Raw genomic sequence first — 13533 nt, 5'->3', positions numbered from 1 at the left:
TTCAGTAACCATGAAAGGGGGTTGAGTGCCATATAAAACCAAAGGGGACTCAACGAATCCCTCTGGAAGATGCCTCTCCGTATACGAAGTTCTCAGGTATTAGCACCCTCAGATGTACGCACTGATAAGGTGGTATGCCACCCTGCCATGACTCTCGCCAAAAACTTTATTAGTTTCGGATCAATGCGATGCAGATGCAGGATATCGATTAACCAGGTATGCGGAGCGCTATCAAAAGCTTTGGAATAATCGATATAGCAACTAAAGAGGTTTCTTTGGCTTCTAGTTGCTTGTCCTACAAGTACCGAGTCGATAATGAGTTGCTCTGTGCAACCCCTTGACCCAATTCGGTAGCCTTTCTGCTCCTCGTACAGAATGTTGTTGGTCCCGAGGTGCGCATTGATCCTTCCACTAACAATGGCAAGTCCTATTATTATTAACAAATTTGTTCTCATCTCTAGTCAACTCTAGTTCGATTCAATGAAAACCCTCAGTTTATTTATTTAAAGTTTACTTTATTTGTAATAATTTTATTTACACTTTCATTAAAGAGAATATTTTATGTGTTGTAGTATTCCGATTTGATTTCTTTACAGTATTTTACCTTTTTGATTCAAAACTTCCTTCAAACTGCTTAATTTATAGCCTACCGAGTTTTTAGCGATTACATTGTTATTTTATGTATTATATATATATCATATCTTAAATTTTTTCGTCGTCTAGATCCAGAAAATGAACCAATTTTTGATTCGCAATTTTAAAACTTTTCATGGCTTGGCCAAATCTCTAAATAAAACATTTTCGTAACAGATATTTTCAGTATTATTTACATAAATTTTTAAGAATGTTTCACACTTTCTCCGCCCCTAAGAATGCATCGAAAGATGGAAATGATATCAAAAGAAAAGCTTTAACACAAATTGTTCTATTTAAAGCTTATAATCATCACGAAAATATAAAAGTTCTATATGAAAACATAAAACTTAAATATCTTGTAGCATTTTTAATATTTTTCTAAAACAAATTACGATGTAAGTATATTCAGTCTTTTAAATAATTCTCAAAAAACGTCGTTACTCTAGTATGGACAATCTTTTTGCTTTTGGTTTTACCCAATTTTGTAAGCTTTATTATCTTCCATCTTACAACAATAAAGCTCCCAAGAAAATTTGTTTAGATTGCAAGGAGAAGTACTTTCGTTCAGGCCAATTTCCATTTTAGATGCAGAAAAGTTACGTACAAACAGCGAGGGTGGTTCTACAAGTTTGTTGGGAGTTTATACGAATTAATGCGCTGAAAACCCAATACCCTTTCACGCAGAAGTTTTCGCAGCTCCTTTTCTGTGTGCTTTAGAAAATTCCGCAAGGAAAGTAATTGGAAGTCGTGGGAGAATAATATTTTGCTTCTCTTCAACTTTCTTCTCGCACTCTTCCGATTCCTTCGCATACTATTTTTTACGTTCGTATATTTTATTCAAATATTAAATTATCCCAATTAAATTTGGTAAAATCCTGCGAATTTCACTAGGTTTCGTACGTAATACGAAATCTATGCAGAAACTCGTACACTTAGAATTCCTTCATTTATACGTATTATATGTTTCAGTTTGCAACAACATGTTTACTTTTACTCGTAGAGAAATTCTTTTATGATAATATAGATTCACTGTTAGGGGTTGTAAATTAGTTCTTATGTATCTTAACATTATCGCCCTTTAATCAACATGTTAAAATTTTTTTATTCCATTAAATCTTCCACAATATTATGTACAAAATACACATTTTAATTTATGACCATAAATAGTAAATTTAATAGATATAATTTCTACAGGGATTGCATTGTCATGTGTTGCAACCAACAATTACTAAAATCATCAATCCGAGGAGATCAGTGAAAGATGTTCGTGGGGTGGCTGAAGATGTCACTGCAGATGCTGATGATTCTCCTGTAAAGGAAAGAAGTGAAAATAGTTGATAATTGGTATTATGACATCGTATGACCAAATTTCAGTTTATTTGACAGATAATAAGATATAAGATAATAAGAAATATTGTCAAAATTTATAATAATGTTCTTTTGGGGATAAGTTCGCCCCGAATATATATAAAATCCGTTTTCTGATAATAACAACACTTTGGCTTTGGTTTGGTTTACACTTTTCTTTATTTTACTACTTTTCTAGGGACTTTCTCATCCCGCCGGCGGTCAAGTTAAGAGTCTCTGTCATCTTGACATTTTTTGCCTCGGTTTCCTATCAGACTGTAAGTTGTTTCCATGGCCGTGGACATCTCAAGGTCCCTGGAGGTGCTGACTTCCGATGTCGCGTGTCGGGACGGTGGCGTTGGTCGCATTTTCGAAACCGCGTGCCTAAGCGGACGATCTTGTTCACGTCGCAAGGGCAAAAGGTCTAAAGTGACTTTAATGCATGGGTCATTGAGTGGGGCAGCAAAGACCATAACGCAAGGGGACGGTGCTTATTAGAAGCACTCGTCCAGTTGGATATAGTTCAACGCTTATCGGAAAGGGGGATCTGGTTCAATTGTAGATGTGACTTTTGTCAGTCCTGCCGTCGTACGTGATATATCTTGCTAAGTTAATGAGGACTACACATACAGAGATAGCCAGGCAATCATCTTTAAACTGGGAACGGAGCCACAGGGCAGGACATCCGCATCCCAGAAGCCGAAATCCAAAAAAAAGCACCAGGATGGTCTGCAAAAGCGATAGATGAACAACTATTCATGTAGCTGTGGCTAAACCTGTCTAGCAAAGCTGGAACCTCCACGGAGAGCTCTCCACGCCACACAAAGCATCTCTAAAGTATGTGATGCATCGATGCCTAGGGAATGCTCACACCCCACTAAAAGACCCAATCATTGGTGGAATAGCGAAATTGCCAGCTTTCGATCGATTTGCGACCGAGCTAGACGAGCGGCTCAATAGGCTGGATCGATCAAGAGCAGAATGAGCATGCGGAGTAAAAGGGAATGTTCTAAGTAAATCTGTTGGGAAGCGGACTTGAATGCGTGGGGTTGCGTCTATAAAATTGTGACTGGATGATTCAGAAGCCGATTACCTCCCCAGATCACACACATCCAGGGGTTATTTTCCCAGAAAGAGGGAGATATGGGAACCTTTCAGCGACCCCTGAATGTGACACCGATTCCAGTAGTCACCAGAGACGAGCTGCTGAAAATCTCCAGTCGAATAGGCGACAGGAAATCCTCGGGTCTGGACGGCATACTGAATAAGGCCCTCAACCTTGCCGTCAAATATAAACTGGAAGGTATTCGACGCGTGCATGTCCGAGGATACTTTTCCTACACAGCAGAAGCTGATGCTGCTACCTAAGGCTGGCAACCTCCCCGGGTAACCGTCCTCCTATACTCACTCACTACTGTGGAACATCATTTATAATGATGTACTTAACCATTGGGTTCTGGAGGAGGCCAGGGTGGTGGGCTACGCTGACGACATAGCACTGGTTATCGTCGTAAAGCACCTCAAAGATGCTGAGTTGTAGTGAAACAAAGCAATCAATACTATTAAGGCTTGGTTAAAGAGTGCTGGACTGGCACTCACGAAGGAAAAGATGGAAGCGTTCCTCACCTCTAAGTGCCGCGAGAAAAATTACGTCTGCATTCGAATTGAGAATCGTATCATCACTTCCAAGCTGGTCATCAAATACTTGGGAGTAATGATAGACGGAAAACTCAATTTTAAGCAGCACTTATTATTATATTAGTATTGCTTTGGAAAGGATAATGATGATACTTGCTGGCCGCTCATAGCCAGGGTGGTGAGTTCTATCTTGCTATACGCAGTCTCAGTTTCGGGAAAAGCGCTGCATGTTTTAGGCAATGCACATAAATTGAGTGCAGTATACAGACGAACTGCATTAAGGGTATGTTTTGCCTTCCTCCTGACAGACGAGATGATGAACATATATAACATCAGGTTTATCTCCGGAGAGATTCGTAAGCAGATGGCAACAGCGGTGCAGTCAGAAATGGGAGATGCCTTCCATCGGGAAGTGGCTGGACAGAAAGCATGAAGAGATCAATTATAATCTCACCCAGTTTTTCATCGGCCATGGAAGATACCGTCAACACCTGCACAGATTTAAATTGTATACCTCACCTGATTGTCCAAGCAGCAACGGAGCCTCAGAGGAACCAGCGCACGTATTCTTCCAATGTCCTAAGTTCGTGGAAGAAATGAGCTCTAGGTGGAGAACTATCACTAACAAATTTTGTCCGGAGGATAGTAGCTTGCTAGGAAGATTGAGATGCCATCAACTCCATGACTGCGGCAATCTCAAATAAACTTTGAAAAGCATAGGAAGTGAGGAAGGCGCGGTTACGAACCCTATGGGTACACCGAATGAGACCTAGCTAAAGTAGCTTACTTTAACTCCGCCTTGTCATGTAATACCTATAAGTGGTTCCACTGGGTAGGGGGAGTCGGGGGTGGTGTTGGTGGGTAAAAATCCTATACTCTGTGGGGGCCAGGTCAGAATCTGTTGAAGATTTCCACGCCTTATAAAAAAGGATGCACAGACCAACTTTCAATCGATTTAAATACGGTTTTGTGTCACACAAAACTTTAAACAAGTCGACAAACCGGAAGCTGAGCGCTTCAGGTATGAAAGGTTTTCTGTATTTATTTTATAAAGAGATTTTAGTGTGCATTTGGCCCATTGTGGGAAAATATCGACTTTCAAGTGATATTGACATTCAAAGTCTTGAATTTGCTATTTCTATTTTGAATTTGCACAAAAGCGACGACTTTGACCAATTATAACTTCGTTACTAATAGTGTGATTTGCACCAAATTTGGTAGGATCATGCTCTATGCTGTAGTCTACATAGCTGTAAAATGTGATTGTGATTCTAGGGTGAACTTAAGGAGACGTTTCATGCCAATTACTACAAATTATAGTAATGTACCATTATTAACTTTATTTGAACGGGTATCGATATGGGGGGTATTTTGGAGCCTAGGCACCATACAGTAACAGCCTCTTGATTTTTTCACTTTCAACCCCCCGCACTCCCCACATTTCTAGAAAACGTCAAAACTAAGAACGGCCTCGAAAAGTACTAACCGAGACCTTTAATTTGATAGTCCACATGACTATGTTTAATGAAAAAAAAATGTACACCCCCTTTTGCATGTATGGGGATCCCCTTTAAATTCGACATAAAAGGATGTAACTCACTATATGCGTGAGCGTCCACAGTTCCCATTTTTCTACCAAATTTGGTGTTAATCGCTTTAACCGGCTCCAAGAAAAATGTGTGTGTGACGTACAGGCAGACAGACAGACAGTAAACCGATTTTAATAAGGTTTTGTGTTTACACAAAACCTTAAAAATGCTATGACGTAGGTAAGTAGGAATTTTATTCACCGTTGTTACCTGTTACTTACCGAACCTACTGCGACTTAAACTCTATACTTTGAATGTTGGTATCACTTATTTTACTTATTTGTATATTAGCATCAATTATTCAAATTATTATATATGTTTATTTGTATATGTCAATGAAATTTGCGGGTTGTATCCAATTGAGAATAAGATTGATTGTATGTAAGCTAGTACCAGCGGTATTCAATTTAAGTCCATACCTATAAGTATATGCACGTATGCTATTGTGTACAGGTAAGTGGTATTGATCCGTCGGTGTGTTATCTAGGCGACAGATGGTTTTCTTGTGTTTTCCTTCATCTCATCCCAGCAGGAAACAGATGCATCCAAAAGATTAATCTTGGATGCATTTACTTATTTCCACTTTACTTCTTAAGCGAGCAAAAATATGGATCAATTGCCGAGAATGTTGCGCGTGTTTACTTTCATTAAGCTTCCCAAATTTTGGAGCATCGTTCGCTTAATGATTCCATTAAGATCCATAACCATTAATATGAAATCAATCTTTAAGGAAGCTCTGCCTTTAGTTCCCATTAGAATGTGGCAAGCAGTAAAATGCTGGGCAATGTCTATTGTTTTGACAGATGATGCCACGTGCTCGCAGCAACTCGCAGCCATATGCTCCCAACCAGGTGAGCGCACACCAATGCATTGCGCCACATACCCGGCATTAACACCAGTCCTTTGAGTGTATCGAAGTCTCATGTATTCTGCTTTCACTGCCTAGAGGAGGGAATTCATATATTCTGTCAGGCTATGCAGTGGGAAACAATCGAGCCAAGTTTAAGAAGGAATTCCATTCTCTGTTCACGATACTCCAGGGTTATTCCTCAAATCTTGGATAGAGCAATACCAGATAGAGTATAGATGCGAATTATATGGGTCAGAGAGTCCAACCTGGCCCAAGGCAAATTCTTATCTGGATTTGTGCATTGCTCACGCGCGCTTGAACTTTAATTTTAGGAATCCTCAACGGAAACTACAGACTCTTCCTTACGATAGCGACCATAACGCTATTCTTATTGAAGTTCTGTTTGATGGACGAAGAGTTCGCTTTCTGCCGATGGACAGCGGCGTCCACCGGCTGAACTTAAAAAAAAAAACAAATTGGAAGAAATTCCAAGAGAGGTTTATTCGGGGATATCGAGAGGAATGCCCACCTCTTGATGGGGAAAACGATGGTACAATTGCACCGGGTGAGAAGAACTTGAGCAACGAGGAAATACTTCAGTATCTTCTCAAGTTGGAGAACTTGACGCTGGAAATAATTGAACAAGTCGTCCCTAAGATTAAACCTCGCAATAATATGGAAGGATATGAACCTGCAGCCATAAAACGGTTGAAAAAAGTGAAAAGCCTTCTGCTCACTCGCGTTAACAAAATCTATCGGAAATATGGGGACTATCATCATCCCATATTGGTTGAGTTCAAATCACTTCTAAAGATCGCGCGGGATCTTATCCGTCAACATTACGTAAATGAAGTGAACTCCCAATGGCGGGAGAAGTTAAAGGGTATTTCACCAAGCGATCACACTTTGAATCGGTGCATCGGACCAGAACAGACTTAGAGCCGACGCGACTTTCGGAAATTGTAGAACGAGATGTCCACAATTTCAAATATAGCCTGAACGGCACCACAGTTCTCCAATTTAGCTCTGCGTTGCAGGCTGATCTCATACCGAGTGATAATCTGCTTGATTACTTTGTCTCATGTGTATTCAGAAGAGTAAACAATAAGAGATCATCCGGTATGGATGGCATTCCCAACGTGGTCCTCGGGCATTTACCAGACATTGCCATTCGTAATTATTGCATTTTGTTCAATAATTTATTGAATAATTCCTCCTTTCCAGGACAATGGAAGAAAGCCCGAGTATTCCCGATTTTAAAGAGAGGGAAGGATTCATCCAGCCCTCAAAGCTACCGCCCAATCAGTTTGCTGCCTAACATCAGCAAGGTGTTTGAGGTTTTGGTATTGAAAGCATTGAACGGGCATATAAAGAAGAAGGAATTATTGCCGAATGCGCAATTCGGATTTCGATCTGGACATTCGACAATACATGCAATAACGAAGGTAACGTCTGATATTTGCTGGCGGATTAACAATGGTGAGTACGTAGGCACTTGGCTTACAGACATGGAGAAAGCCTTTGATACCGTCTGGTTGGATGGACTGATTTTCAGGCTCTTGAAGAATGAGTTTCCCAGCCACCTCGTAGCGAAGATGTGTAGTATGCTGTATGCAAGTGCTTTGTCATTACGGACGGAAATCTCACTACTAACAGAGAATTTCATGTTCTGAATGGATTACAGCAAGGGACAGTGACTGCGCCTACACTTTTTGCGGTATTTGCCGGCGAATTACTCAACTCTTTCGATTTTAATAAATCTCCTAAAAGGTTGCCTTTGCTGACGATCTGATAACCTACACGGCACACAAGAAGGTAACTGAGGTACAAGTTGAACTTCAGAAGATATTCAATGATATTAAGTTCTTCACGAACAGTTGGTGGATGAAAATCAATGCGCAAAAGTGTGAAACGATTCTGTTTCGAAATTCCTTGGCGTATGCCAGTGGGAACTTGAAAAGGAATTGGAGAGATTTCCACATTGTCGTGAACGAGGATAGTTCTGAGCGCATTCCTCATAAGAAGTGCGTTAGATACCTGGGTGTGCGTCTTGACGAGCGTCTCCAATTTAACGAGCACGTTAAAGTCGCGCTAGAGAGCGCTCGCAAGGCATTCATGTCTCTTCGAAGACTCTTTTATGCTCCACATCTTAGCGGGAAGGTTAAGATTATTTGTTATCTCTTTGGTTAGACCGATGCTTACCTACGGGTGTGCTATCTGGTTTAATTTGAGTGCTAGCCAAATGGAGAAAATAAGGATCTTTGAAAGGAAATGTCGTCAAACTATGAGCACTATGTAACTAATGAAGTGATGTGTCCAGCTGCTGCTGTGCCAAAAATCGACACAGTTATCGTCAGATTGACTCGGAATCATATAGTGCGATCTGCTTCGCATGGTGAGAACCCTTGGGTTTCGCAGCCGTTCTACCCAAATGATGGGTATTTCGAGAAAACTCTCGCGACAGGCTTCATTCCTCCCGAAGCGTTCGTGTATCTTGACAGGAATGGTCTAATTCTTGATTCTGCCGGTGATCCGGTTATGTATCATATACATAGACGGGCCATGGACAAAAGGATAGAATACCCCCCGAATTTGACAGTGGGGGTTCCGGGATTCGACTGGAGATACTCCAGAGCAAGAGCAATTAATATTAAGCGGGATGAAAAAAAGAAATCCTGGTACTGGTGGCTGCAGGAAGCCGGTTAGCGGTGGCCGTGCTCAGTTCTGCCATTTGTTTCTTGGTGGGGCTTTGTAAATATGTACATATTGAATGGGTGCTAATTTTGCCTCCAGTTGTATAATAACTTACACATACATACGTTATTATTCTTTGTTTCTTTCTAAATATTACAACTGTTATTATTACCTTTTCTAACTATGGATGTTATTGTAAAAAAATAAAAATAAAAAATAAAAAAAAATAAAAAATATATAATATAAAGTATATAATTATGATAGTTTTAAGCACAATAATTTAAGTTAAAAGTATCTTTTGTATTGATAAAACATTTATTACAATTATTATTTTTATATTTCTTTATTTGCCACTAAGGCCAAGTGAATTCTGTCAGGTTTTTGACCATTTCCCGACAACTTATTGTAAAATTAGATTTTTATTTCTTACTGTTTCTTTTCTCTGCCTGTAAATTGTTATTCGAAAACTTTGAGAGCCACAGTGACCATTAGATTTAAGTTATTTTTATTATTTTAAAAGATTGTTGTTTTATTATTCATTTTTCCAATCTATATAATATTGTTACCTATTTCTTAAAAAAATAAAAATGATTTTAAAAAACCAAAACACCAGTCCTTATGAGCGGAATTTTGCTCGTGGAATTCCCGTTGCGGTTGAGTATGTGCAAGACATTTCCGTCTCCATAAAATTTCAAACAAGTCGGGAAACCGGAAGCTGGACGCTTCAGGTACGAAAAGTTTTGTGTATTTCTTAGTACGTAGCACGTAATATATGCATATGTCGGGTGATATTGGCATTGATAGTCTTCAATTTTCAAAGAAGCAACAACCTCGACGTATTATAAATTTGTTAGTAATAGTGCGATTTCCATCAAACTTGGTACGGTCATGCTCTACATTATAGCCTACATCACTGCAGAATTTCGTGGCGCTAGGATGAATTTAAGGGGGGTTTCCAGCCAATTACAAAAAATTATTGTAATATACTATTATTAACTTTCTTTGAACAGATATCGGTATGAAAGGTATTTCGGAGCCAAGGCACCATATAGTGACACCCTCCTGATTTTTTTCAAATTTTCGGTTTGGTAGTTTCTGAGAATGGCCCCCTTAAAGAAATGATTACTTTCAACCCCCCGAACTCCCCACGTTTCCAAGAAATGTCAAAACTAAAACTGGCTTCGACACCGTTAATTTGATACCCCATATGGCTATATTTGATGAAAAAAAATTTTACACCCCCCTTTTGCATGTATGGGGACCCCCCTTAAATTCAACGTAAAAGGATGTAACTCACTGTATGTGTGAGCGTTCACAGTTCCCACCTTTCTACCAAATTTGGTGTCAATCGCTATAACCGTCTCCGAGAAAAATGCGTGTGACGAACAGACAGACAGACAGATGGACAGACAGACAGACAGACAGACAGACAGACGATAAACCGATTTTAATAAGGTTTTGTGTTTACACAAAACCTTAAAAATGTGCTGAAAGTTGGATCTCATGTGTACAGTCTTCTTGAGCTCGTGTTTTGATTCATTTCGGTAGACTCGCGTGAAGTGTATGCAATTTCAGGAACTGGTACAGATCTACGTATCGGTAAAGAACACGTGAATTTTGGTATAATTACACATGAGAAATCGAGGTTCTCAAACGAGCCCTCCACATTCCGAAACCTGGCTAGGACAAAGCCTTGCAAACACATGTCGGCGGAACACTGCGATAGACCTTTTGGGTCGACCTTCACGGTCAATTTTTCCATCTTTTTAGTTTCTTGGTCGTCTCCGGCCACGCAGGACGCATTTGACCATCGTCAATTCCATTTTGTCATTACAATCCCAATTTTATTTTATTCGAAAACTCATTTATGTCATTTCGATTCAAAATCAAATATTCTTAAGCTCTCGGAACGCTATAAATTATGTCCCGAAAAAATGTAAAGAAATTATCTTAGGCAAGTAAAAAAACATCTTTAAAAAAACTTTTTTTAATGAAATCTGAAAATCAAGAAACTTAGCCCTGAGCTTTGCCGAAATATGACTACAAGAATCTTGAAAAAATGTAAATCTATTTTTTCCTTTTCAAAAACTTTTCGAGGATAATGTATGCACAAAGTAAAATAGGATTCCCATAAAAAGAGAACGACGGCAAAAAATGCGAAAAACTTATGATCCTTGAGAATTAAAGCAAGGATTCGCACAATAACTCAAGCGAAAAAGAAAGTTCTTTCTTTATCGTCTCTTCTTTTCGGCTATTATATGAAAAGTTGAGAAGAAATGAAGGGAAAATTGAATGCTAATTTGGTCCGTTTTGTATTAACCCGGAGAGAGTCATTTTGGAATTTTTTTTCGATTTTCTTCATCCTGTGTTTTCCCCAACCTACGCTTCTTATTTTCTTATTGGAGTGTATACACATACATCTTAGCAGACTTATCCATTTTCTGTTCAAAAACTAAAAAAAAAAAAGATATTTATTCATATACAGTCGCAGAGGCAAAATATCACTGAGATATATGGCTCACAGGATTTGGGGGATAGAACGATAACGATAAGGTTTTTGACCTCATTATGGATACAAGTTTGCCGAGAACCACTTTGATAGATGATTCCCATGTTGGAGACGACCGGAAAGGACTTTTCTTTCTCCAGACTGCGGCTTATTTTCAATTATTATGGAAATAAAATGGCCGAGATGGAATTTGTTTGGATTTCGTGATGTTTATGTTGTGTTGAAGCTATCGTGGTGGTTCTTTGCTTTTAGTTGGAAGTTATGGCGTAAACAATTTCAGAGAATTTATTGAAAGTTTGTGGAAAAGGTACGTGAAATTGATTTACTTTGTTATTTCTCCAGGCGTAAATGATTTGAATACCTGGCAAAAAAGGAATGCAATAGGGAATGATTGTATATATGAAGACTGTTTGTTCTCAGAGATGAATTTGATAATGATTATTGGCGGACCATCGATCTTTAAACTGTGGTGATGAATATTAGAAGCACATGATGCTTGGTGTTACTGAGAATTTTACGTGTCCAATTTGCCAATAAATCGGAATTAATTACTACGTTTTACCTCGCCATTTATAGTCCACTATGTTAGAAATCAGGGCGGTAAAAACAGGATACACTAATGGGAGCCTCTTTTACTTCAGAATCAGGTACTTCAGTCAAGTTAATTGTATCACTGGCGATCTTCCGAGATGTAATCTGATTATCGTGAGGAAGAACCAAGTTGGAAGACCTTGAAACATCAAACTAATACAAACAAGTCAAAAACCGGAAGTTTGCGTAAGAATAGTTAAGTGTACCCCCCTCCCTCCTCCTAAAGCAAAAAAATATGTTTCTCTCCATGCTAGCCACTGCGCCACACTATATTTTGTTTCAGAAAAAGTAATAGTTTCCGAAAATCTGGTGTGATGGACAGACAGGCAAACGGACAGACAGACTGTCAGAAGTTGCCGAATATTCCATCAGTCGCGGCTCTTCGTGGGGGTAAGGGAATTCCCCGCGGGGTACGAATGTACACTTTTATGTATTTGAAGGTTTGAATGCATGGGCTGAATATGCATGTGGAAAGAAAATGCCTACACATGGACAAAAAAAAATATGGGAAAGATGGCCCTGTGTGTTGGGGCTTAAGAATACACTCAAAGCCCTCCCTGCTTGCAGTAAGAGGTGACAAAAAGTGATAGAAACTTGTGAGGCAACAACCTGCAAATTTTTAAACTCTACTGCTATCGAAGCATCAACAAAGCTTCGGATAGAAACTGACCTCAGGGCCACGACCTTTAGCTATCGAAAACGGGCTATGATTGCCTTCTGGTATATGCGCACGCTACTCGACAGCGGGGGCGAGGGCCTTCAGAATGCTCGCTTTCTCTAACATGAGTGGGAATTCGATCAATATAAACTACCGTAAGGCGTTCTCTCTTGACCTTGAAGCCCATTTCTAACAGAGTTCTAACTGCTAGATTTCAATCCAGGTTAAGGAGCATCTCAATTCTATAATGCTACGCCCAACTGAGACTTCCAATGTCGTGGAGAAAGATGCTTTTTAAGAAAAATTAAACGTGGTTCAGAGGAAACTTCCTGAAGGTGGCATTGTGTTCGTGATGGGTGATCTGAAGGTGGGATCTAACATCACCTTGATTGGATATGTTATGGGGGAGCACGGTCTTGGCGACCGCAACGGTAATGTTATGAGGTTCGTGGATTTCTGAAACTTCCCCTGCCTCGTCATTAACGGCACACTGTTCGAGCACAGAGGCTGCCATAAGGTCAGTTGGCTTTCAACTGACCGACATCGCAAAAGCAATCCGATCGTCTACTTCGAGATCAGCAGTAGATTTAGTAATTGTTTTCTGGATGTGCGTACCTAGAGAGGCGCTGACCATAATAGTCATTTACATTCGCTCGCAGGGTTAGAGAGCTGCGACCCCCTAAGTTCAACATCGACCACTTATACGACCCAGATGTCGCTCGACAGTGGGAGAGTAATCTTGCTGATCGAACGGTAGATCTACTCTACTACTATTTCTCGGGTGCTGCGCAGGTAGTCGGAAGGGGTTGAAGGCTCCCCTGACGGCTGCGAGTGACGGCAGGCGTGACGGGTTCGAACTCTAATACCGAACGAAATCCCTGAAAGTTTACCGTAGTGTACGCCGTGACAAAAGAAATTCGCTACTGCGCTGTTCAGGGACACGGAGGATGTCGCAGATCGCATTAATTTCAGAACTGTGGTCGCAAATCTTTCGATGGTGTTATAAAGGTCGCTTACGGTC

The 13533-nt window shown here is 39.9% G+C and overlaps 1 protein-coding gene across 1 annotated transcript in view; it reads right to left on the bottom strand.

The window, feature by feature from the left end:
- Positions 1–521: 521 nt before the first annotated feature.
- The window catches only part of LOC119660162 (zwei Ig domain protein zig-8-like), a 241780-nt gene continuing 228768 nt past the window's right edge, over positions 522–13533 (bottom strand). The window contains exon 8 of the mRNA XM_038068566.1: positions 522–1945. Coding sequence (XP_037924494.1) covers positions 1842–1945 — 104 coding nt within the window. The 3' untranslated portion in view covers positions 522–1841. The remainder of the gene's footprint in view (positions 1946–13533) is intronic.

This window comes from Hermetia illucens, chromosome 6 (genome assembly GCF_905115235.1).
Source record: "Hermetia illucens chromosome 6, iHerIll2.2.curated.20191125, whole genome shotgun sequence".
Taxonomy (NCBI): Eukaryota; Metazoa; Arthropoda; class Insecta; order Diptera; family Stratiomyidae; genus Hermetia; species Hermetia illucens.
Note: the sequence above shows the minus strand (reverse complement) of the source record. Positions and strands in the feature narration are given on the sequence as shown.